We start from the raw sequence: 24,900 nt of genomic DNA on the forward strand, positions 1-24,900 counted from the left end.
GCTGGGATTACAGGCGTGAGCCACAACCCGTGGCTGAAGGGTGTAATGTTTTAAATGGGAAAGAAAAAAAGGAAGATGTATATGTATATGTGGCAGGTCCCTGTGTGTGGTTCTCTCTCTCTACCTACCTGCTTATCATTTTTAAGTCAGTTCCCAGGACCACATCCATGTGGCCCTGACAGGTCCACAGAGTGACAACCATCTAATCAATACCGACTTGTTATGTAATCTTGGGCACACAACCCCTCTCTGGGCCTCAGTTTCTTCATTTGTAAAATGGGATCATGGTTGTACCTCTCCTTAGGGGGTTATCAGTAGAATCAGGAGCAGCATCTTGGCTGGGCGCAGTGGCTCACGCCTGTAATCCCAGCACTTTGGGAGGCCAAGGCGGGTGGATCACCTGAGGTCAGGAGTTCAAGACCAGCCTGGCCAACATGGGGAAACCCCGTCTCTACTAAAAATACAAAAATTAGCTGGGCATGGTGGCAGGCACCTGTAATCCCAGCTACTCGGGAGGCTAAGGCAGGAGAATCGCTTGGACCCGGGAACCGGAGGTTGCAGTGAGCCAAGATCGCACCATTGCACTCCAGCCTGGGCGACAGAGCAAAACCCTGTCTCAAAAAAAAAAAAAAAAAAAAAAAAGGAGCAGCATCTTGAAGGAAGAGCTGAGACTGCTCTCCATATTGGGAAATTGAGACAAGGCCACAGGCTTAATGCACAGGGCTAGAGACAACCACTCAGACATCTGGATGGTCAAGAGGCCCAGGCATCGGCCCAGCTTAGCCACTGCTGATGCAGGGCAAATGATTTCCCTTCTTAGCTTCTTCATCTGTCAGATGGCATCTAATCTGAATATGAGTGAAGTGTGCTGAGTACTGCCCAAAGAGCCAGCACCATGGCCAAGGACACACCTCTGCGATCAGACAGATCTGCATTCAAATTAGCAGCTTAGGGACTTTCACCTCCTGGAGCCTTAGTGTCCTCATGAGTGAACTAGGATGCCAAGAATAGCTCCCTCTCAGGGTGGCTGTGTGGAGTTGAGATTTAGTGCAATGGGCTGCTAGGGAGCTACCACTAAAAGAGACTGAGAAGAGGCCTGGGGCCATCCATACCTTGCAACTGCTGTAAAAGCAAAGCTCTCTGCAGCATGGAGCCGTTGAGGAGGGAGGCTGAGTTGGTGCCCTGGAGATTCAGAAGCGGCTGCTGTGGCTGCTGCGAGGGGAGCCCCCTGTGTGTTGGGAGGGGGTGTCAGAGGGTTATTTGGAAAGTCAGACCTTCCTTCTTCCCCAAGGCTTCTCACCTCCATTCTCTGCCCCACTCTGTGGTAGACAGAGGACCCCTTAGGGCTGGAATTGGTGATCTCCAGGACTCAAACGGGGATGGCACTGGGAAAAAGGATGGGGATCGGGAGCTCCGAGACATGGGTCTGAGTAGCAAGGCTGAAGCCATCGCGCCCGAGGGGGGAACTCACCGGCTGACAGCCATGGGCAACGGGGCCTGTGGTGGGGATTGCTGGAGCAGCTGCTGGAGCTGCAGTAACTGCTGCTGCTGCAATTGCTGCTGCTGGAGCTGCTGCTGCTGTAACTGCTGGAGCTGCTGCTGCTGTTGCTGGAGCTGCTGCTGCTGCTGCTGGCTGAACATGGTGGCTAGGGGCAGAAAGCAGAGTGAGGCAAGGGGTCCCCACCATAGGTCAGGCCTGCTCCCCTCCCATCCACCGCCACTGCCCGCAGCCACAGCCCGCAGAGACTGCTGAGGAGCTTTCACAGCTGCATTCCCAGTCCTGCCAAGAGCCTGCCACACTCGATTGGCCCATCCTTCCAAGTTACCTCCAGTCCTGCTAGGGGCAAGATTCAACCACCCTCCTGCCAATGCCCCCCCAGACACTGCCAACAGCCCCTCCTTCAAGTCCCTCCATCTCTCCATTTCTGGCGGCTCCATCCTCCCACCCTCAGCCTCAGCCTCTCTCTGCGCCCATCACTTCCTCACTCATACCCCCTTTTCAATACCGCAACCCTCTCTGGGCCCCCGGGTGTCAATAACATCGGCACCCGTCCAACCCGGTCACCGTGGTCCTGAGCTCCGTGGGACGGCTTCTCTCCACCACTGCCACCTCCTCACGCCCCACTCCGCCCGCTCCCACCCCGCCAGCCGCCTCCTCCGCAGACACAGCCAGCTCGCAGGCGGAGCCCCACGACCCAGCCGCCCCCGGCCCCGCACCTCGCCTCCCCGCGCGCCCTCAACGCTCAAGTCGCCCCCACGGATGGGCCGGCCCCGCAGCCCCCACGCTCCCGCCGGGCGGCTCCGGCCCGCGGGCTCCCGGCCTCCCCGCTGCTACTCCGGGGCCTGTGGGCTCGTAAGGCCCAAATGCGGGCGGGGCCGGCCGGGGCAGCGCCCTCTGGGGGACGGGAGGTCCAGGCGCCGCCGGCTGCGCCACCCGAGCTCGCCCAGTGCACAAGTCACGCTGGGGGGCGGCTGCGGGGCGCTAGCAGGTGCGAGGGGGTCCTGGGCGGCTCATACCCTCTGTCCCGCGTCCTCCGCATCGCGAAGGGGAGGCTCGGAGACCAAGGTCCGTCTGCCGCCCGGAAGGGTCAGCCATCCCGCGGGGCATCGAGGGGTACTTCCTTCCTGTTCCCAACCCGCCTCCCTGCGGCCGCCGCGGTCCTGCGATCCTGGGGCCCCGCGCGGGGCTGCGGTGGGAGGGGGCGCGCAGTTGGCGGATGTACATTCATTCGAGGGACCCAGGCCAGGCGAGAGGGCGGCCAAGGTCTTACAGTCCGGCAGGAGTTTGCCCACGGAGGGGTGGAGGGGGAGTCCCCCTCCAAGTCTTTTCTCAGTAGATTTGGCTAAGGAAGGAGTAGGTGAGGAGGGTCGAGGCCAATTATCAAAAAATAGCCCTAGGGGCCGGGCGCTTCCGCCTGTAATCTCAGTACTCTGGGAGGCCGAGGCTGGAGGATCGAGACCAGCCTGGGCAACATGGCGAAATCCCTCTCTACAAAAAATACAAACATTAGCCGGGGTGGTGGCGGGCGTCTGTAGTCCCAGCTACTCGGGAGGCTAAGGCAAGAGGATCACTTGAGCCCGGGAGGCACAGGCTGCAGTGAGCTGAGATCGCGCCACTGCACTCCAGCCTGAGCGACAGAGCAAGAGCTGTCAAAAAAAAAAAAGTAAAAATTTTAAAAAGAAAAGGAGAGGAAAACAGAGCCCTGTTCCCTTATCCTGCACCTAAAATGGTCCTTCCCCCAATGACCCCCTTAACAACCGCTGTATCCCCCGTCCCCGCGCCGTAACAATCCTTGGCTACTAAGTAGTAATTCTTTTATTTATTTTTTATTTTTTATTTATTTATATTTTTGAGACGGAGTCTCACTCTGTCGCCCAGGCTGAAGTGCAGTGGCACGATCTGGGCTCACCGCAACCTCCGCCTCCTGGGTTCAAGTGGTCCTCCCACCTCAGCTTCCAGAATACCTGGGACTACAGGCGCGGGCCACCACGCCCGGCTAATTTTTGTATTTTTAATAGAGACGGGGCTTCACCATGTTGGTCAGGCTAGTCTCGAACTCCTGACCTCAAGTGATTCGCCTGCCTTGGCCTCCCAAAGTGCTGGGATTACAGGGGTGAGCCACCTCTCCTGGACTAAGTAGCAACTCAGGCTCCCTTTTCTGTGGCTCCCTGCCTCCTTGTTCGTGTCACAGCCCGGGCGACTCCTCGCCCTGCCTTCCGCGCTGACGTTGGGCGGGCAGGGCGCGCGGGGGCGCTGGCGGCGCGCAGACCCGGGCAGGCGGAGCGCGTTGACGGAGGGCGCTCGGGCAGCAGAACTCGCGTGTCCATAAATCACTGCAGTCATGTGACGAGCGCCCCTCCAAAGCTCTGGACTGGCTCTGCGGCAGATGGGCGGCGGCTGAGGAGCCTAACTCGACCTGGACTAGTCGTGGAAGAGCTAGGACTTAGAGGCGCGAAAGTGACTCAGCGAGGCCGGAGCGCAGGGTGGCGTCCAGGGCCCCGGGGACGTCGGCGCCTATGGGTGAACAGGCAGCCTGGAGGGTGGGGACTTCGAATGCTGGGCTGAGAAGTAGGCTTTATCCTCTAAGGGTAGGGAGCACTGGAGAAGGGTGTGAACCTCATGAGTGACAGCATCAAATCTGCCAATTAGAAAACCCGCTCCCGTGAAAACCGAGACAGAAGCAGTGAGGAGAGAGGGGCGAGTCAAGACTGCCCAGGCTCTACTGGGCACAGCGGCTCACCCCTGTAATCCCAGCACTTTGGCGGGGGGGGGGTCCAGGCAAGTGGATCACTTAAGGTCAGGAGTTCGACACCAGCCTGGCCAACATGGTAAAACTCCGTCTCTACTAAAAATACAAAAAAAATGAGCCGGATGTGGTGGCGGGCGCCTGTAATCTCAGCTACTCGGGAGGCTGAGGCAGAAGAATCGCTTGAACCCGGGAGGCAGAGGTTGCAGCCGAGATCACATCACTGCATTCCAGCCTGGGCGACAGAGCGAGACTCCATTTCAAAAAATAAAAATCAGAGACTGCCCAGGCTGCCAAGCAAGCATGTTAACACCTTGATCTGGGTGCTAGCGTTGGAGAAGTCCAGGATTGAATCGTGACTCCCCTGCCTTGTGGCTAGGTGACACTGGCTGGGGGAGAGGCTTCTTAGCTGCTTTCCTCCTTGGTGAAATGTGTGCCCCCTCCCGGGGTGGTAAGAATGACATTACATAATGCTTAGCACTGGCACCTGGCACAGAAGGAGCTTAGCAAATTGCCAAAGTGAAAAAACTAAAAATAATGCTTGTGCTGGTGAAGGTGGAAAGCCAGCACTAACTTCCTGTGTTGGTTCATCTTTCTGGGAAGCAATTTGCAAATTTTATATCAAGAATCTTGGGCCGATGCAGTGGCTCATGTCTGTAATCCCAGCACTTTGGGAGGCTGAAGCAGGTGGATCACCTGAGGTCAAGAGTTCAAGACCAGCCTGGCCAACATGGTGAAACCTCATCTCTACTAAAAATACAAAAATTAGCCGGGCATGGTGGCAGACGCCTGCGATCCCAGCTACTCGGGAGGCTGAGGCAGGAGAATTGCTTGAACCTGGGAGCTGGAGGTTGCAGTGAGCCAAGATCGTACCATTGCACTCCAGCCTGGGTGACAAGAGCAAAACTCCATCTCAAAAAAAAAAAAAAAAAAAAAAAAAATCTTGCACATGTTTTGCCCTTTGACCCAATAACACCATTTGTAGGAGTCTAGCCTAAGAAAATAATCAGAAATGAGACTTTTACAAGATAGCAGGTTGTTCATGGAAATATTTATATATTTTTTCTTTTTTCTTTCTTTTTTTTTTTTTTAAAGACAGGCTCAGCTGGGCATGGTGGCTCACGCCTATAATCCCAGCACTTTGGGAGGCTGAGGTGGGTGGATCGCCTGAGGTCAGGAGTTCGAGACCAGCCTGGCCAACATAGTGAAACCCCGTCTCTACTAAAAATACAAAAAATTAGCTGGGCCTGGTGGTGGGCACTTGTAATCCCAGCTACTCAGGAGACTGAGGCAGGAGAATCGCTTGAACCTGGTAGGCAGAGGTTGCAGTGAGCCAAAATCCCGTCGTTGCACTCCAGCCTGGGCAACAAGAGCAAAACTGTCTCAAAACAAAACAAAACAAAAAAAAAAGAGACAGGGTCTTGCTCTGTCTCCCAGTCTGGAGCGCAGTGGCACGATCACAGCTCACTGCAGCCTTTCCCTCCCTGGCTCAATGGAGCCTCCTACCTCAGCCTCCTGAGCAGCTGGAACTACAGGCCCATGCCACCACGCCCAGCAAATTTTTGTATTTTTTTTTTAAAGACAGGGGTCTCACTATGTTGTCCGGGCTGGTCTTGAACTCATAGGTTCAAGTGATTCTCCTACCATGGTCTCCCGAAGTGCTGAGATTACAGGTGTGAGCCACCACATTCAGCCAAAACATTATTTATAATAGCTGTCTGGAAAATAATCAACTTTAGGGGAATAGCTAAATAAGTCATGGTGTCACCTTTTAAGGAACAGTGCACAGCCATCAGAAATTATGTTTTCAAAGGATAAACACCCACAATATGATGTGAAGTGAGCTCACTGGCTTATAAAATGCATGCACATTACCATCCCAGGTGTTTTTGTTTTGTTTTGTTTTTTTGAGACAGAGTTTTGTTCTGTCATCCACGCTGGAGTGCAGTGGTGCGATCTCAGCTCACTGCAGTCTCTGCCTCCTGGGTTTAAGTGATTCTCCTGCCTCAGCATCCTGAGTAGCTGAGACTACAAGCATGCGCCACCACACCCGGCTAATTTTTGTATTTTCAGTAGAGATGGGGTTTCACCATGTTGACTAGGCTGGTCTCGAACTCCTGATCTCAAGTGATCTACCCACCTTGGCCTCCCAAAGTGCTAGGACTACAAGCGTGAGCCTCCATGCTAGGCCTTCCAGACCTATTCTGCTCCAGGACTTTATCTATCTATCCCTTCTCATGGACTCTATCTATCCCTTCTCATGATGATGCCACATACTTTGATTATTATAGCTTTAGAATATGTTTACCCCCTCATAGTGCAAGCCCCTGACATTGTTATTCTTTAAAATATTTTTGCTAATTCCCAATTACATATTTTTTTCAGATACTTCATAGAATTTTGTCAAACCTTTCCTAGCCTCTGAAATCCCATCGGAATTTTTGTTTGTTTGTTTGTTTTTGAGGCAGAGTCTCGCTCTGTCGCCCAAGCTGGAGTGCAGTGGTGCAATCTTGGTTCACTGCACCCACTGCCTCCTGGGTTTGAGTGATTCTCGTGTCTCAGCCTCCCAAGTAGCTGGGATTACAGGCATGCGCCACCACACCCAGCTAATTTTTTGTATTTTTAGTAGAGATGGGGTTTTACCATGTTGTCCAGGCTGGTCTCAAACTCCTGACTTCAGATGATCCACCCGCCTTGGCCTCCTAAAGTGCTGGGATTACAGGCATGAGCCACTAAACCTGGACCTCATTAGAATTTTGATTGGTGTTGCACTAAATATGTTTAAATTAGAGAAAAACTGACGTCTTTACACCCTGTTTTTCGGTTTAAGAAGGAGGTAAATGGGCCAGGTGTTGTGACTCACACCTATAATTCTAATAGTTTGAGAGGCCAAGGTGGGAGGATTCCTTGAGCCCAGAAATTCGAGACCAGGCTGGACAATATAGGGAGATCACCGTCTCTACAAATAACTAAAAATTAGCTGGGTATGGTGGTGTGTGCCTGTAGTCTCAGCTACTTGGGAGGTTGAGGTGAGAGGATCACTTGGGCCAGAGAGGTCAAGTCTACAGTGAGCCATGATCGTGCCACTGCACTTCAGCCTTGGCAACAGAGTGAGACCCTGTCTCAAGAAAAAAAAAAAAAAAAAAAGAAAGAAAGAAAGAGAAAAGAAAAGAATGAGGTGAATGTCTCTATTATTTATTTATTTATTTGAGACAGAGTCTCGCTCTGTCTTCAGGCTGGAGTGCAGTGGCACAATCTCTGCTCAATGCAACCTCCACCTCCTGGGTTCAAGCAATTCTCCTGCCTCAGCCTCCTGAGTAGCTGGGACTACAGGCACCCGCCACCATGCCCGGCTAATTTTTGTATTTTTAGTAGAGACAAGGTTTCACCATGTTGGCCAGAATGGTCTCGACCTCTTGACCTTGTGATCCCCCTGCCTCAGCCTCTCAAAGTGCTGAGATTACAGGCGTGAGCCACTGCACCCGGCCACGAATGTCTCTATTTATTCAAGCCTTGCAATAAGTTAGTTTCACAGGCCTCTTCACCTAGTACTTGCACAGTTTCTATGGTAGCTATTATTGCTATTTTCCCAGTACTCTTTCTAACTGGCAATTGACTATAGCTTCTTTATCTTGTAACCTGCCACCTCCCCACCTTGCACTATTTCTGTCCTCAGCAATGTCGTGTGCCCTTGATGGTAGAAAGTACCTGCCAAGTTGTCCTCATGTCCTTGGGACCCAGCTCAGAACCCTGCACATCGCAGGTTTGTGTGGTGAAGGCTGATTAAATTAGTGAATGATGAATGAATGGATGGATTGCTTCAGGATGCAATTTCTTCCCTCTGTCCTCAGGTTAGTGTTCATCATAGCAGCCCTTCGCACCTTTGATATCTGTGTCCATCACCCTACAGAGGCAAGTTCCAGTGACGCACCCAGCATAGGCCATAAGGTGGGCACCCCCAGCAGATGCCCCAGCTCAGAATCCCTGGGAATAGGCTGTATTCAACAACAGCTCCAAGTCAGACAAGAGGCAGAGAAATATATAAGACCATATGCTTATCACGTGGCCTCCCCAGTGGCTGTTGCTCACTTGTGCCTTTTCCTAAAAATAAATGGAGTGTGAAAGGCAGAGGACAGAGGCAGGGAATAGCCGGATGGGCACGACCTTGTTGCTGCCCCTACCTTCCGGGGGACCCAGGGTAGGTCCTGACTTAGGGCTCTAGTTTGGCCAACTGTGCCAGACAGGACAGACTTGTGGATAACAGATTCTCTCTCCTCCCTTACTGCATCCAGTCACACCCTCTGCTACCTTCGCAACACCGAAGAAGTTTCTTTGGACAGTGCAATGGTGATGATGGTTATAATGACACTATTTGTAGCTCTCATGATTCACAGTTCCAGGCACTGTTGGATGCTTTACCTAAATTATTATTACATCACTGAACCTTCACACAATCCTATGAGTTAGGGGTTAATATAATCCCCCTTTTACAGATGAAGAAACCGAAGCTTTGGGAGGTAAAATGATTTGCCCAAGGTCATCAGGTTAGAAAGTGACAGAAGTGGGATTTGAACACCAGGCAGTCTGGCTTCACACCTAACCATGGCACAATCAGCACACATGGGCACCTGCCCTGTTCCAGGCTGATGGGGAGCCCTTCAACAGAAGATAAGGTGGTGCAGGCACAGACGCCTGGACTGCCGAGCCCCAAAACCCATAGGAAATATTGGTGCCCAGCCTGCAACCACGTAGAGAAGGCCCAGCCTGACCCAGCTGTTTCCTCAGCGGCGACTCTGCCCCAGGCTGTGCCAGGTGCCCTTGTCCCATGTACCTGGTCCCCTTAGCCCCTCCCCTGTGACTTCCATTCCAGCAGGATGATCCCTGCGTCTTATTAACCTCTTCATCCCCCTCTGTCTTGCTGAGATCTGGCACATAGTAGCCACTGATCCATACCTGTGGAAAAAATGAATGAATGAATGACTCCAAAGAGCCAGACCCTGCGCAGACTTAGTGACTAAATATAACGACTTGACCCCGGAGCTGTGTAATAAGGCCACTGCTCAATTCAACTGGCATTTATTGAGCACCTACTGTGTATGTATACAACACAAACACTGTCAAAAAGGGCTCGTGTTTTGGCCAGGCACGGTGGCTCATGCCTGTAATCCCAGCACTTTGGGAGGCCGAGGCGGGCAGATCACGAGGTCAGGAGATCGACACCATCCTGACCAGCATGGTGAAACCCCGTCTCTACTAAAATACAAAAAATTAGTCAGGTGTGGTGGTGAGTGCCTGTCGTTCCAGCTACTTGGGAGGCTGAGGCAGGGGAATCGCTTGAACCCAGGAGGCACAGGTTGCAGTGAGCTGAAATCGTGCCACTGCACTCCAGCCTGGCGACAGAGCAAGACTCCATCTCAAAAAAAAAAAAAAAAGGGTTTTATTTTTTGTGCACTAAAAATATGTATTCACCACACAGCATCTCTGGGAGAAAACCATCGATTACCAGAGCTGGCATAGTGTAGGATGTAAATATGGAAGCTCTGAGTCACACTGACAACCGTCTACATCTTGACTCCATAATTTCTTGGCTATGTGACCTCAGACATGTTCTTTACTAACCTCTCTGTGCCTCAGTTTTCTCATCTGTCAAAGGAAGCTAATAAAACTTCTTTCTCGGCTGGGCACGGTGGCTCACGCCTGTAATCCCAGCACTTTGGGAGGCCGAGGTGGGTGGATCAAGACCAGCCTGGCCAACATGGTGAAACCCTGTCTGTACTAAAAATACAAAAATTAGCTGGGCATAATGGTGGGCACCTGTAATCCCAGCTACTCAGGAGGCTGAAGCAGGAGAATTGCTTGAGCCCAGGAGGCAGAGGTTGCAGTAAGCAGAGATCACGCCACTGCACTCCAGCTTGGAGCTGGAACAAGACTCTGTCTCAAAAAAAAAAAAAAAAAATTCTGCCCAGCACAGTTGGTGGTCAAAACTTTGGGAGCTCAGCCATGTATGGTGGCTCACACCTATAGTGCCAGCACTTTGGGAGGCCAAAACAGTAGGATCACTTGAAACCAGGAGTTCAAAACCAACCTGGGCAACAAAGCAAGATCCTGTCTGTACAAAAAAAAATTGTTTTAATTAACTGGGCATGGTGGTGTGCACTTGTAGTTTCAGCTATTTGGGTGGCTGAGGCAGGAAGCCTACTTGAGCCCAGGAGTTTGAGGCTACAGGGAGCTGCGATTGTGCTACTGCACTCCAGTCTGGGCAGCTGAGCAAGGTTTATCTTATCTCTAAAAACAAACCAAAAAAACAAAAACAAAAAAGCTTTGGGAGCTCAAGAGAGAGTAAAGAAGCTATTTCTTTCTTTTTCTTTTTTTTTTTTTTTTGAGATGGAGTCTTGCTCTGTCACCCAGGCTGGAGTGCATGGTGTGATCTCGGCTCGATGCAACCACCACCCCTGCCTCCCAGGTTCAAGCAATTCTCCCACCTCAGCCTCTCGAGTACCTGGGATTACAGGTGCGGGCTACCATGCCCAGCTAATTTTTGTATACTTAGTAGAGATGGCGTTTTGCCATGTTGGACAGGCTGGTCTCGAACTCCTGGCCTCAAGTGATCCACCCGCCTTGGCCTCCCAAAGTGCTGGGATTACAGGTGTGGGCCACTGCACCTGGCCCTGAGATTCTTCTTTTCAACCAACTCCATGTGATGCCAGGCTGCTGGCCTGGCATCAGTGACACAGCAGTATAGGATACTTACTATAATCCCATTTCTGTAAAAACAAAATGGAACAACATGAATATGTACATATATGAAAAACAAAGCCAGAGAATAATCCCTAAGCTATAGTGGTTATCTCTAGGTAGGAGGATGACCAGAGGTTTTCAAATACTTGTGTAAAGTCTGGTTTTACAATAAGTTTCAATATTGTAATTAGGGGGGAAAAAGTAAAAATAATAAAAGCTGGCTGGGCATGGTGGCTCACAGCTATAATCCCAGCATTTTGGGAGGCTGAGGCGGACAGATCATGAGGTCAGGAGTTTGAGACCAGCCTGGCCAAGATGATGAAACCCCGTCTCTACTAAAAATACAAAAATTAGCTGGGCACAGTGGCGAGCACCTGTAATCCCAGCTACTCAGGAGGCTGAGGCAGGAGAATTCCTTGAACCAGGGAGGTGGAGGTTGCAGTGAGCACCACTGCACTCTAGCCTGGGTAACAGAGCGAGATTCCGTCTCAAAAAACAAACAAACAAACAAAAAATACAAAAATTAGCTAGGAGTGGTGGCACGTGCCTGTAGTCCCAGCTACTTGGGAGGCTGAGGCAGGAGAATCGCTTGAACCCAGGAGGTAGAGGTTGCAGTAAGCTGAGATCATGCCACTGCACTCCAGCCTGGTGACAGAGTGAGACTCCGTCTCAAAAATAAATAAAATAAATAAGTAAATAAATAATATTAAAAGCCCAGCCATGATGCCCTCTAGGCAAACATCTATAAACTGCACCCCCTCCTGGTGCCAGTCATCCAGGCTTCCATCTCTGCCTTCTCTTGTCCTCAGAGCATAATAACAGGTTGGCATGGAACAGCTGCCAGGTTCCATGCAAGTTGTGTCGCACTGATGCTTCAGCTGTCTGGTGAGCTGTTATCATTGGCATCCTCACAGCTGCAGCTTAATAAGGGCCCCCTGAGCACTAGGCCTGGGCTGTGCCCTACACAGGCATTTGATCTATTATTATCCCCATTATCCAGATTAGTTAACTGAGGTTCAGAGACGTGGAGGGACCTGGGTCACGCAGCTTGTTTAAGGCCCAGATTAGACTCCTAATCCACTCTCTGGTGCTACCAGGGAGAGGGCCTGCTTGTTCCCCATGTCTGCCTCGAACATTCCTCCCCACAAGGGTCACTCTCTGATCACCATCTTCACAATAGCAACACCACCCTACCCTGCCCCTGCTTTCTTGCTCTGCAGGGCACGCCATCTAACAGGGCCATCGTTATTGCCCTATTTGCATATTGTCTGTCTTTTTCCACTGAATTGTCAGCCACATGTGGGTAAGGACTTTGTCCGTTTTGCTCACTGCTTTATCTCTGGAGTCTAGCATAGTACCTGGCTCAACAAATACGCATTAAATGGATGAGTAAGTGAACAGTCTCCAATTCACAGACCACTTTGTCAGCAGTGCCCCCACACTGTTCACAGCACAGGGAAATGACTCACCGACTCCCCATGAGCACAGTGTAGGCTAGCCTTCCCTTCCTAGCCTCCACCGTGAATACTAATTAGGTTTCTTAAATGCAGAGATGGACGGCTGGGCTCAGGGCCCCATGGTCTGTCTGTGTGAAAGGGTACGCAGGGTAGGATTGTAGGAGCCCTGGATTTGAATGCCACTGTTTTACGCTGTTTTACCACCATCCTGATGGGTTGGAGCAAAGACTTCCACTCTCTAGGACAAGAGCTTCCAACTCTCCCAAGAAGGGCCCTCCAGGTGTCAGGGCCTCTGCACTTGCTGGTCATTCAGCCTGGCATGCTCTTCCCCTGATCTGCTTGCTGCTGGCTCCTTCTCATCATTTTGGTCTCTTCTCAAATGTCACTTCTGCAGAGAACACCCCCGACTCCTGCCAAGCCAATGTGAACTTTCCACACCCACAAAGATACCTTTTTTCACCCTGTTTATTTCCTCCATCCCTCTTACTATGAATTATTTTCATTTTTACTATTTCATTTATCTGCTTACTTATTTACTGTCTGTCTCTCCAGCTTGATGCAAGATCTATGAGGGCAGAGGCCTTGGCTGTCTTATTCGTTGCTGAATCTTCAGTGCCTAGGACAGGGCCTGGCTTCCAGCAGGTACCTAGTAAATATTTGTTGAATTCATGTTCCAACTTTCTCCTTCTAGAAACAAGGAAACTGAGGACCAAAGGCAGAAAAGGACATGTTGGAGATCAGAGTCAGGATCTAGGGATAGAAGGCAGCGAGATGAAGGGGAACTCCGGGTCAGGAGGCTGTGACCTCAGAGGAAGCCCATCTGCTCTCCAGGCCTGTTTCCTCATCGGTAAGATGGAGTGAAACAGCCAGACCACTCTCCAAGAGGCCTGGTACTAGGAGTGAGACCCAACCCATTGACAAATACATTCTGCGCAGCATCCGCGCACCCCAGACACTGCTAAAGCACCCCGAAAGCCGCAGAAGGTGAAAACTACGACACCCATGGTTCCCCGGACGGCGCCTGCGCACGGCGGCCGGCCCTCAGCGCCGCGGGCTCCCCCTAGCGGCGTCCGGGAGTGGTGCTCGCTCCGATCCCCGAGGGGCGGGGGCCCCGCGGCGCAGGCAGTCTGGGCGCGCGGCTGCAGCGGCGGAGCCGGAGTCGGAGCCGGGAGCGCTAGCGGCAGCCGGATCGCAGCCTGCGGGGCCCGCCGCAGTCATGGGCAACCGCGGCATGGAAGATCTCATCCCGCTGGTCAACCGGCTGCAAGACGCCTTCTCTGCCATCGGCCAGAACGCGGACCTCGACCTGCCGCAGATCGCTGTGGTGGGCGGCCAGAGCGCCGGCAAGAGCTCGGTGCTCGAGAATTTCGTAGGCAGGTAGGCGCGGCGCGCCCCCAGGCGCCGACCCCCGACCCCCGGGATCCCTGGAGTCCCCGCCCGGGGCACTGACGGCGCGGCGACCTCGCAGCCCCCGACGCTGCACCCGCGGCCGGCGCGCCCCCCACCCCCAGCCGGAGCGAGGAGGCCCTCCCGCCACCGCGAGAGCCCCTCGGGGCAGCAGCGCCCCCCGCTAGTTTGCAAACGTCGTCAAGCCTCCGGCTACCGAATCACGCCCCCTCCTCCGTCCCATCCTTTAGGGCAGACAACGCTCTGCCAGAAGCCCCGGGCAAAGAGCTGCCCCCCGCCCCCAAGATGGGCATGGAGAGAGCCCGCATTACTCAGCGCCTCCGTTGGGCTCCGGGAGTCCTTTGGAGCGGGCAGCACCCGGGGGCAGCGTCCCCCACACCGGGCTCAATGGGGGACATCCCCCTACCCCCATGGGAATTCCTGGGCCGTGGCAGGGGTCAGCCCCCGCATCCCAGTCCCTAGAAGAGGACGTAGTCCCGCGGGCATCGAGGACCCGGCACGGCCTCCCGCCAGCACACACACACCTCTGCGGCTCCCGCCGCCATCCGTGCGCAACGCGGCGGAGGGGGGAGGCGCGGGCTGCAGGATGAGGAAGGGAAGAGGGGAGGAGAAACCACTTCTTATCCTTTTCTGAGCAGCCGGCCCCTTGCTTCGCCACGGCCCCTGGGTGGGGGGCGCCTGTCAGTGTCGCCCTCCCCTTGGCCTGGCCAGAGGAATCGTGTTGGAGGGAGAGGCGGCAGAGGGCAGAGATGACTAAGACAGGGATGGCGGGAGGGGGGAGCCATTTGCAGAACCTAATCCCCCTCCCGCCTCTGATCCCACAAGGCGCTGAGAGGCCTAGGTGGCGGAGAGAGGAACAACCGCAAAGACAAAGGGTCCTGGGTTTAGCGGGGCAGGCAGGGTCGTGACCCGCAGGCTCCCCACAAACCCCCAAAGGGAGGCAGAAATAGTTTTTCTGGTGCTGAGGATAGAGAAGAAAGATAGGAGCTCTCCAGGTACTGGAGGTGGGTTGGGGGGCTGGGCAGACTGGGGGATGAAGTGAGAGAGTTTACACTGACTCCGTCTTTCATCTCCCCCCCATCTTCTTCAGAAACTCTTGCTTTCTTCCAGTGACCTTCAGGGCCAAAAAAGTGACTGGCACATGGGAGAGGGAGGCAGGGGCCCTTGTCCGCAGAGGTACAGCAGTTCTGTCCAAGCCAGGTTCTGCTGCAAAACCTCAGGCAAGTCACTTGCCCTCTCTGATCCTCAGTGTCCCCATCTCTAACATGGACAGTGGGACTGGGTGGTTGTTCCTGCCCCTCAAATGTCCTGGGAAACCCATGCCAGCTCTAGAGGTGAGAGGGAGAGGGCCTGACTGGAGCCATGTGTGTGTGGGATGTTGGAAGGCCACCGTGGGGGCGGCCGTGCCCATCTGGTCAGCAGAGGGGAAGGCATCTGTCTCTCCAATGGCTCCTGCAGAGCCCCCCTTCTGATCACATGACCCCCGGAGCTGCAGAGACACAGGCAAGAGACACACCACGGGCCCCTTCCCCAAGGGCCAGCAGTCAGGGATATCCAGCAGTTTAGAATGGAGAAACCGTATTCCTACCTCTCGTCCTTTGAATGTTGGCTGAACTCCTGCCCCATGCCAGGCTGCATGCTTCAGGCTTGGGGTAGGGAGGGGACCAACTGGTGATTTCAGCCCCCATCTACTGAGCCCATCCCATGCACCCCCCCTATGCTGAGTCCTTCATAGGCTCACAGGAGCTCCCAAGAGGCAGGTACCATGATGCCCATCCTACAGATAAGGAAACTGAGACCCTGGAGGTTAGATGCCTTGCCCAAGGTCACACATTCAGAAAGGGCAGCAGCTGTTAGACTCCAAAGCCCAATTCCTAATCTCGACGCTGCACATCCTCTGACAGCCGGGTCCTGCACCAGGCACAGGGACGTGTGGGTGGGTGGGCCTCCATTTCCCCATCTGCAGAATGGAAACGCTGACAGCCGCTGCCCTGCCTTCCTGAGAAGGTGACCGTGGGCTCCACCGAGTTCATGGGTGGAAAGGCACTTTTGTAAACATGCGGGAGGGGGTGCTGATAGCCAATTAGGCTTGGGGACCTGTATGCCCAGCCCCTGCCTTCCTGGAGCCCGTGACGCAGGGGCCATCCCTGATCACAGCAGATTTCATCGAGTACTTGCTTGTTGAGTGGTGGAGCAAGGTGTGGACCGTGCCCCAGGAGGCCTGGGCCCTCTGACTGCCCTCTCCACCCCAATGCCCTTGGCCGTTGTCCCCACAGGAGGATGTGCAGGGTGTCCAGATGCAGGCCCAGGGCAGGGGAGGGGGCTTAGGTTGATGTGAAGGAGTAGGCAGAAAAGCATTCGTGATCCTCTGAAAGCTAGTGAGAAGGCCAGGGAAACTGAGGCTCAGTGGGTTCCACTGTCTCAGCCTGCCAGCTCCCTCAAGGGCTCCTGACCTCTCCAACAGGGCTCAGTCCCCAGACTGGTGAGCATAGTAACAGCCATTCTGTCTCCTGGGGCTTCCCAGGAGCCAATCCCCCACAGAAAATGCCTCACAGGAAAATGCATCAGGGCTGCCCCAGGCCCACCCGGGCTTCTGGGTGCTCAGGAGGATCCTGCTGTCAACTCTGCAATGGAAGTAGCCTTGCAGCTGCCTGGGATGCTGCTAGAACTTGTCTGGGTCTATACTATTTCTTCACCCCCTTCCCTTTTACAGAAGGGAAAACTGAGGCCAATTCATTCAGTCATTTAGCAAACATTTGTGGAGGGTGCATGATGTCTCAGCACTGGGGATTCTATGGTGGAAAAGACCAAGACTCTGCACTGCAGAGGGAGAAACTCAGAAGACAACTGAAAAATGTGGTGAACGTCAGGGAGGGGAGTGGGGCTGCTCTCCCCAGGGAGGTCAGAGGTCTCCAGGAGGAGGTGGCATCTGAGATGAGAACCAAGGGATGAGAAGCTGTGTAACTTGCCAGGGGCGGGAGAGTTCCAGGCCAAGGGAAAGGTGCAAAGGCCCCGGGGTAGCAAAGAATTTGGTGCCTTTGAAGAACAGAAAGGAGACCCTGTAGCTGGTGTTCGGCTAGCAAGGGGGAGACAGGACCTGAGAGATAGGCAGGGGCTAGATCTACAAAGCCCTTAGGCCATGAGGAGTGAGGAGTTTGGGTTTATTTTCTCTCTTGTGGGAAGCTTTTTAGTAGTGGAGTGATGAGCTAATTCTAGCAAGGGTGTGACTTGGGGAGCGGGTGAGGGAAAAGGCAGGAGGCTGGTGGGGAGGCTGCTGCAGTGGGCAGGGGGTAGTGGGGGGCCTGGACAAGGGCTTCAGCTGCAACCAGAAGGAGAATGGTGGGTGGGTTTCAGGATATATTTTAGAGGAAGTCCTGCTGGAGGATGAATGTGGAGGGTGAGGAAAGAGGAATCAATGATGACTTCTGTGACTTTGACCTGAGCTCCTTGGGTGGGTGTTGGTGCCATTAACAGAGTCGGGAAGAGTAAGGAGGAGCAGACTGGGGGGACGGGGGAAGACCAGGGTTTGGTTCTGAACATATTGAGCCTGAGATGCCTGTTAGACTTCTAAGTGGAAGATGTCAGCTGGCAGTTTGGTGATGCAAGTTGAGAGCTCAGGGGGAAGGCGGGCTGGAAATAAAAATTTGGAAGTCGTTGGTGTAGAGATGGGATTTAAACCCGAGAGTAGATGAGCTCATCCTGGGGGTAAGTGTAGACGGGGGAGTGTTTGTGGACCCAGCACACACCAGCCTTTCATGAACAGATGCCTGGTGCCCTAGGCCAAAGGGGCCTCCTTGCTGTCCCTCCAGCTCCTCTTTATCACCCCTGCCCCACTACACCCCCCACCCCAGTGCTCCTCTAGGGCCAAGAGTGGGTTGTCCTAGGGCAGGCCAAGTCTGGTGGGAATGTGGCAGAGGGGCCGAGAGCATGGTGTGGAGTCAGACCTGCCGAGTATGAAGCTCAACTCTGCCACTTACAAGCAGAGAAACCCTGGGCATGTTCCCCAAACCCTGCCCAGCTGCTATTTCCTCATCTGTAAAATGGGGATAATAATAGCACATCCCTTGTGAGATTATGGTGAGTGTTGAAACAATCCCCAGGAAGCACTCGGGGCAGGGCCTGGCATGGAGGACGTGCTGCTTCTATCCCTGCCTGGGCGTAGACAGGCAAGCCCTCTGGGATGGCGTGGGCTGGGAGGTGCACCAGGATGGGGGCACAGGTTGGGGATCTTCTCCATCCAGGGTAGGGTAGGGGTCCTGAGGAGCGACCCTCTGCCCAGAGCCGAAGGAGCAGCCTGGGAGGAAGGGTTTTAGGTTTCCCCGTAACTCTGCCTACCCCCCACCCCCAGGCTTTCTGTCTCCCCCAATGCCCTTGTCCCTTCCTCCCCATTCTTTTTTTTCTTTTTTTGAGACGGAGTCTCACTCTGTCACCCAGACTTGGAATGCAATGGCGCGATCTCAGCTCACTGCAACCTCCACCTCCCAAGATCAAGTGATTCTCCTGCCCTAGCCTCCCGAGTAGCTGGGATTACAGGCATGTACCACCACGCCCAGCTAATTTTTGTATTTTTAATAGAGATGGAGTTTCATCACGTTGTCCAGGCTGGTCTCAACTCCTGACCTCCAGTGATCCACCCACCTCAGCCTCCTAAAGTGCTGGGATTACAGGTGTGAGCCATAGCACTCAGCTCTCTCCTCTGCATTCTATCCCAGCATGGACGTGATGCTGGTCTCTGGACTCTAAGAGCCCTTCTCTTTGTCAAACCTAGCCTTTCCCAGGGGAGACAGCCCACTCCCCACTATTAAGCTCTGTCTCTTCCTCTGAACACACCAGGATGCGTCATAGTGGTCCCGTTTCTCAGATTTGGAGATGGAGGCCAAAGACTATTAGGGGATAAATGAGACATCCTAGGCAGAGTATCGATGACCTGGATGGGGCAGAGGGAACTAATATTTCCTTGGCACTTGCTGTGTGCCAGGCCCTGAGGATACAGCTGTGAGTCAGCCAGACCCATCCTGCTTGGGGAGGCTTGCGGCTGATCGGGGCAGACAGACATGAAATCCACAAAGAGCACATTTGTCGTGTATTTTGAAGGAGGCTGCTCCTGCGTTGCAAGGAGCCTGATATTGAGGGGAGGGGGGATTTCTGGGCCATCAGAAGGCCTCCCGAGGAGGTAGCATTTAAGATTGGACCTGAGCAAGACTAGGACGTGGTCAAGCCAAGGTGTGGACTTCCGCAGGTGCAGGGACTGTCCTGAGCAAAGAGTTAGGGGGAAAAGAGCCCAATGGGTTTGAGAACCCGGATGAAGGATGAAGGGCAGTGTGGCTGAGTGAGGAGCAGAGGCCAGAGGTGAGACTAGGAGGGTTGGGGAGGCACGGCTTGAGGGGCCTGTTAGGGGCCCTTTGACACCCCCCCCACCCACCTGGAGAGCTGCCACACTCTGCTCCAGCCTCTGCGTGCTCAGAGCACGCAGCTGCCACATGCTAAGCACACACTACCTGTGGGCCACATGTGGAGCACACCCCTGGGGCTGGAAACATGGAAATGCACCCATCCACAGCCAGAGGACATCCTCTCCAAACCCACACCCCACCATGGCCCAGAGGAGCTGGGAGTGAAAGGTGACCCTGGCAGACAGTATCTGATCTCGGCGCCAGGAGAATTGAGTTTCCCAGGCCCTGGCTGGGTCAGAGGGTCGGACCCAGGGAAGGGGGTGCAGGTGGGAGAGTGGAGAGGGTGGGCAGGGCAGGAATGGAGGAAGCAGGTCATGGACACAGTGCTGTCAGGCGTGGAGAAACGGACGCCCACATGCCATATGTCTATGTATTCCAGTTATAAATCAAGCTGAGGAATTGCTAAATGCAATACATTCTGCCCTCCCACCATAACAAACGCACCTTCATCACAACCTGACCAGCTGGGTTTGAATTCAGAATTTCAGACTCCTTGGAGTTCCGTGGTGGATGTGGAGGCGTGGGGACAGGTGTCCCCTCTCCGCGGGCTGCCCCGTCATTTCCCTCTTTATCCCTCCAGGGTTCACTTGTGAACACCCCAGCCCTCATATCCCAGCTCCAGAAAGGACCCACCTTGGGCCTGGGCTGGTCCCCACTTGGGCCTGGGCGGTGGGCTTGGAACTGCTTGAGAGGGAATTCTGGGGCATCTGAGCGTAGCCTACGAGGGGAGCACAGGCTTCAGCTGGTCACCTCCCCTGGCCCCTGGGGAACTCTTTGCCCCATGGGGAGGGTGAAGCCAGAGGAGGTCCAGAGAGGAACCCCTAAGTGTAAGTCTCAGACTAAGGGCTCCATTCCCCAGGCCTAAGGGCAGTACTGATGTCTTCTATCATTCCAAGTTTTTGTTTTGTTTTGTTTTGTCTGTTTTGTTTTGTTTTGTTTTGTTTTGTTTTGTTTAAGACAGGATCTCACTCTGTCACCCAGGCTGGAGTGCAGTGGGGCGATCTTGGCTCACTGCAGCCTTGACCTCCCGGGCTCAAGCCATCCTCCCACCTCAGCCTTCTGAGAAGCTGGGATGACAGGCATGTGTCACCACACCCAGCTAAGTTTTTTATTTTATTTTTTGTAGAGATGGGGTCTCACTATGTTGCCCAGGGTGGCCTCAAACTCCTGGACTCAAGTGATCCTCCCACTTTGGCCTTCCAACCAGGTTTTTATTTTATTTGTATTTATTTGGCATTATTATTATTATTATTATTATTATTAGAAACAGGGTCTTGCTCGGTCACCCAGGTTGGAGTGCAGTGGCACAATCTCAGCTCACTGCAACCTCCGCCTCCCAGGTTCAAGCAATTCTCCTACCTCAGCCTCCCAAGTAGCTGAGACTAACAGGCACCCGCCATCATGCCTGGCTAATTTTTGTATTTTTAGTAGAGATGGGGTTTCACCATATTGGCCAGGCTGGTCTCGAATTCCTGACCTCAGGTGATCTGCCCGCCTTGGCCTTGCAAAGTGCTGGGAATACAGGTGTGAGCCACCAGCTTTTTAGATGGCAAAAATGACACAGAGAGCGTAGGGAACCTGCCTAATGTCACACAGCAATTGAATCAGAGGCAGGCCAGGAACAGGCATGGGTCTCCTGCCTCCAGTCCACACTTTTCCATGTTTCTGTCTACCCTATTCCCCACCCCAGTCCCACCCATGTGTGCACACACCTACACACCTCTGTGTCTCCTCCTCTCCTCTTCCTGGGCGACTCTCTGGCACTCTTACCCATTCCCTGGAATGAAATCTGGCTAAGAAACAAGAATCATTTGGAGAAGTCAGCCCTGGCAACTTAGAATTACTATAAGCAACAGAAAAAAAAAAAGTAATATTGAGCTTGGAAGGTGTTCAAAATATTCTCCTGAATGGCATCTTCCCAGTGCCCTGGCCAGAGGCCCCAAGATCAACTGCCTGCTGGCTCCCCCATCCTCCCCATCTGACTTGGTCCCCATGCCCTGTGGATTCTGCCCAGTTCACTCCTGTCTACCTCAAACTCCAGCCCCTTTGTCTTAGCAGCAGAGTAGTTTCCTCCCTTGCCCCCTAACCCATTCCCCGCCCAACAGCATGAAACTCTCTCCAGCCTCCCAATCTATCTTCCTAGCTTGAAGCCCTCTTTGGATTCCCTGCCCTCAAAACGGAACCCCACACCTAAGTTGGGCCCCTGAGGGCTGATTACCCAGTCCTGCTTCCTTTCAGCCGCTCCCTCCTGGTCTACCTGAATATATTACAGTTCGTGGGAAAAATAGGGCTGTGCCCTCTCTCTCACTCTCCTGGGGTGCTATTGCATATGCTGTTCTCTCGCCTGGAAGCCTCTTTTTTTTTTTTTTTCTGTACAGACAGGCTCTTGTTATGTTACCCAGGCTGGTCTCAAACTTCTGGCCTCAAGCCAGGTCTCAAACTCCTGGCCTCAAGCTGGGGCTTGAACTCCTGGCCCCAAGCAATCCTCCCACCTCAGCCTCCCAAAGTATTGGGATTACAGGATTCCAGGTGGCTGGCCCCTGGAAAGCTCTTCACCCTGTCGTTGTCTTTCCTCCAAGTGTCACATCAGCCAACACCTCCTCTGGGATGCCTTCTCTGATGACCCTCTCCTGCCATGACCTGGCCCTCCCTGTGTGGGGTAGGGCTTTGTTTTCTCCCAGATGGGAAGCTGTAGAGGAAGAAAGAAGCCCGTTGCCTTGGGCTCAGAGCTCCTGGCAGAGGGCGGCTCCAACCATGGTTAATATTAACAACATATCTAGTCATGACTGTGTTATTCTTTAATCACTCTGTCTCATGTGCCTCTCTTCTTAGGTCAGGGAAAGGAGGCCACTAGCCAGGGTGGGGAGAAAAATCTCAGCGGGTGAATGCACCCTCACCCCCAACCTGGGTCCCCATTTCAAAGGAATGCAATGCTGTAGCACATAAAGCACCCAGCACATGGCACGTGCTCAGGAACTGGGACCTGCCAATGGGCACCCCCTGTTAGGTCCTTCCACAGCCAGGATCTCAGGGCATTCCCTCAGCAGCCCTAGGAGGCAGCTGCTGGCCTGTGTCCTATTTCACTGATGGGAAAACTGAGGTTCAGAACAAGGAAATAATTTAGTGGCTGAGCTGGGGTTCCTTCTCATCAAGATGCTGGTGATAAGAAATAAGGATCCATAGCTGGGCATGGTGGTGCACACATGTAGTCCCAGCTACTTCGGAAATTGAGGTGGGAGGACTGCTTGAGCTCAGGAATTTGAGGCTGCAATGAGCTATGATCGTACCACTGCACTCCAGCCTGGGCAACACAGCAAGACCCGGCTGGAAGGAAGGAAGGAAGGAATCAAGGAAGGAAGGAAGGAAGGAAGGAAGGAAGGAGGGAAACAGAAAGAGGATCCAGATGTAGCTGCATAGTGAATAACTTTGGAAATGTCTATGATATGTTAGGTGAATAGAGAAGCTATCAAAGGGCTGATAACCCAGTGTGCATGTGAGCGCCTGAGAGGCATGTGATTTCACCTTTCTGAGTCTCAGTTTCTTCCCTGTAACATGGAGAAACTGATCACTCTGATTTCACACAGCCATGCAAGAATCGATCCAAAGGCTGTAGATTTTCTTTTTCTTTTTTTTTTTTTTTTGAGACGGAGTCTTGCTTTGTCGCCCAGGCTGGAGTGCAGTGGCGCGATCTCGGCTCACTGCAAGCTCCACCTCCCGGGTTCACGCCATTCTCCTGCCTCAGCCTCCCGAGTAGCTGGGACTACAGGCGCCCACTACCACGCCCGGCTAACTTTTTGTATTTTTAGTAGAGACGGGGTTTCACCGTGTTAGCCAGGATGGTCTCGATCTCCTGACCTCGTGATCCGCCCGCCTCGGCCTCCCAAAGTGCTGGGATTACAGGCGTGAGCCACCGCGCCCGGCCAGATTTTCTTAAACAGCTTTATTGAGGTATAATTTACATGCCATACCATTCACCCATTTTAAAGGCACAATTCAATGATCTTTGGTATATTCACAGAGTGGTGCAACCATCATCACTATCTAATTTTAGGATATTTCCGTCACCCTAAAAAGAAATCTTGTGCTGATGTAGATTTTCAAGTCCCTGGCAGAGTCCCTGGCTGACAGTCAGCAGTTCCTCAGTGTTTAGCCATGATGATGATGATTAACGATAAAATGTTGACAGTGGCTCCCATCAGGTGTTGGGATGACGATTGGTTTTTATTTTTTAAATATTTCATGTATTTTCTGGATCTTTTTGTTTGTTTGTTTGTTTGAGATAGAGTCTCACTCTGTCATCCAGGCTGGAGTACAGCGGCAGGATCTCGGCTCACTGCAACCTCCACCTCCCGGGTTCAAGCGATTCTCCTGCCTCAGTCTCCCAAGTAGCTGGGACTACAGGCGCGCGCCACCACACCCTGCTAATTTTTGTATCTTTAGTAGAGATGGGGTTTCACCATGTTGGCCAGGCTGGTCTCAAACTCCTGACCTCAGGCGATCCGCCCACCTCGGCCTCCCAAAGTGTTGGGATTACAGGAGTGAGCCACTGCACCTTGTCATTTTCTGAATCTTTTAAAATGGAGAACACATGATTTTAAAAATTAGAGGCAAAAGAGATCTATTTCCCTTTTGAAAATACAAAGTCATCAACACTTGGATTGATGGAAGGGAGGGAGGGAGGGTGGCAAAGAAAGTAGGAAGGATGAGAAGATAAGAAATAAGGGAAGGTAATAGGCTCTGCTTAATAGGGAGAAAGATTGCTGTGGAGAGAGAACCTACCCGGACTCAGGAGCCCTACCTTGTCACCAACTTGCACCATGATCTTGGGCAAGACACTTCCCTTTTGTGCCTCAGTTTCTACCCTACACAATGAAGCCGATGGTAGAGCTCATCTTCCATTCACTCTTTTGGTCAGTGCGGGTGTCCTGAGAGTCTGCTACATGCCAGACCCAGGGCTAGGTGCTGGGATATTGTGACGAACAAGTCTAGCCTAGTCCCTGCTCCCGGGGGGCCATCAGAACATCAAGGAAAGCCAAGGCCAGAACTGCCCTGCAGTGTTCAGACCTCAGCTTGAAATTCATGAGCTGTGACGGGGCTGCCTAGGGTCCCCTGGGGCAGCAGGAACAGAGAGCGACTTGTTGCCTGGGGGTAGCCTCACCTCCTCCCAACTGTATTTCTTGGCCTACCCACTCCCTTGCAGGCACCCCAGCTCCCTGCTTCAGAGCACGCCCCTGCCCGCCCCCCTTGCCTTCCACCTCCAGGGTCAAGATCTGGCTGGAAGTATCCTGCCCTCACCCCCACGCTCACTGCCATCCTCCAGGAAACCCACCATCCAACTCTCTCCCCACTGCCTCTTCTGGTGACGAGGCTGTGGGAGTCCAGCCTGTGGTCTCAGCATGCCCAGCAAGCTATCGTTATTTATAATCATAGTAGCCACGATTGGTTCAGCCATCAGTTTGTATAAGCCTCACAGCAACCCATTTTACTGATGTGGAAACTGAGGCTCAGAGAGGTATGGTCATTTGTGCACAGCCACACAGCTCCTACATGACAGCTCAGACATTCAATGTGGGGTCCATCTGACATCAGAGCCCAAAA

General features: G+C 53.2%; 2 protein-coding genes across 41 annotated transcripts in view; one reads left to right on the forward strand and one right to left on the reverse strand.

Annotated features, from left to right (window-relative positions):
* The window catches only part of CIZ1 (CDKN1A interacting zinc finger protein 1), a 37,615-nt gene extending 23,146 nt beyond the window's left edge, over positions 1-14,469 (reverse strand). For 5 of the 19 annotated variants that reach the window (XM_055351240.2, XM_063697045.1, XM_055351235.2 and 2 more), the window contains exons 1-3: positions 2,518-2,666; positions 1,472-1,646; positions 1,113-1,228 (exon numbers count right to left, since the gene is read on the reverse strand). In XM_055351240.2, coding sequence (XP_055207215.2) covers positions 1,113-1,228; positions 1,472-1,646; positions 2,518-2,608 — 382 coding nt within the window. In that variant the 5' untranslated portion in view covers positions 2,609-2,666. Of the gene's footprint in view, positions 1-1,112; positions 1,229-1,471; positions 1,647-2,065; positions 2,155-2,217; positions 2,372-2,517; positions 3,703-14,373 lie in introns of those variants that run through there. The other 14 variants (XM_055351239.2, XM_055351237.2, XM_055351232.2 and 11 more) reach the window with 9 other exon arrangements.
* Positions 13,544-24,900, forward strand: part of DNM1 (dynamin 1) — a 52,776-nt gene continuing 41,419 nt past the window's right edge. For all 22 annotated transcript variants that reach the window (XR_008668575.2, XR_008668576.2, XR_004071380.3 and 19 more), the window contains exon 1: positions 13,544-13,819. Coding sequence is in view for 17 of the 22 variants with exons in the window: in XM_031014265.3 (XP_030870125.1) it covers positions 13,659-13,819 (161 nt within the window). In the remaining 5 variants the exon portion in view is untranslated. The remainder of the gene's footprint in view (positions 13,820-24,900) is intronic.

Source organism: Gorilla gorilla, chromosome 13, assembly GCF_029281585.2.
Source record: "Gorilla gorilla gorilla isolate KB3781 chromosome 13, NHGRI_mGorGor1-v2.1_pri, whole genome shotgun sequence".
Classification (NCBI taxonomy): domain Eukaryota; kingdom Metazoa; phylum Chordata; class Mammalia; order Primates; family Hominidae; genus Gorilla; species Gorilla gorilla.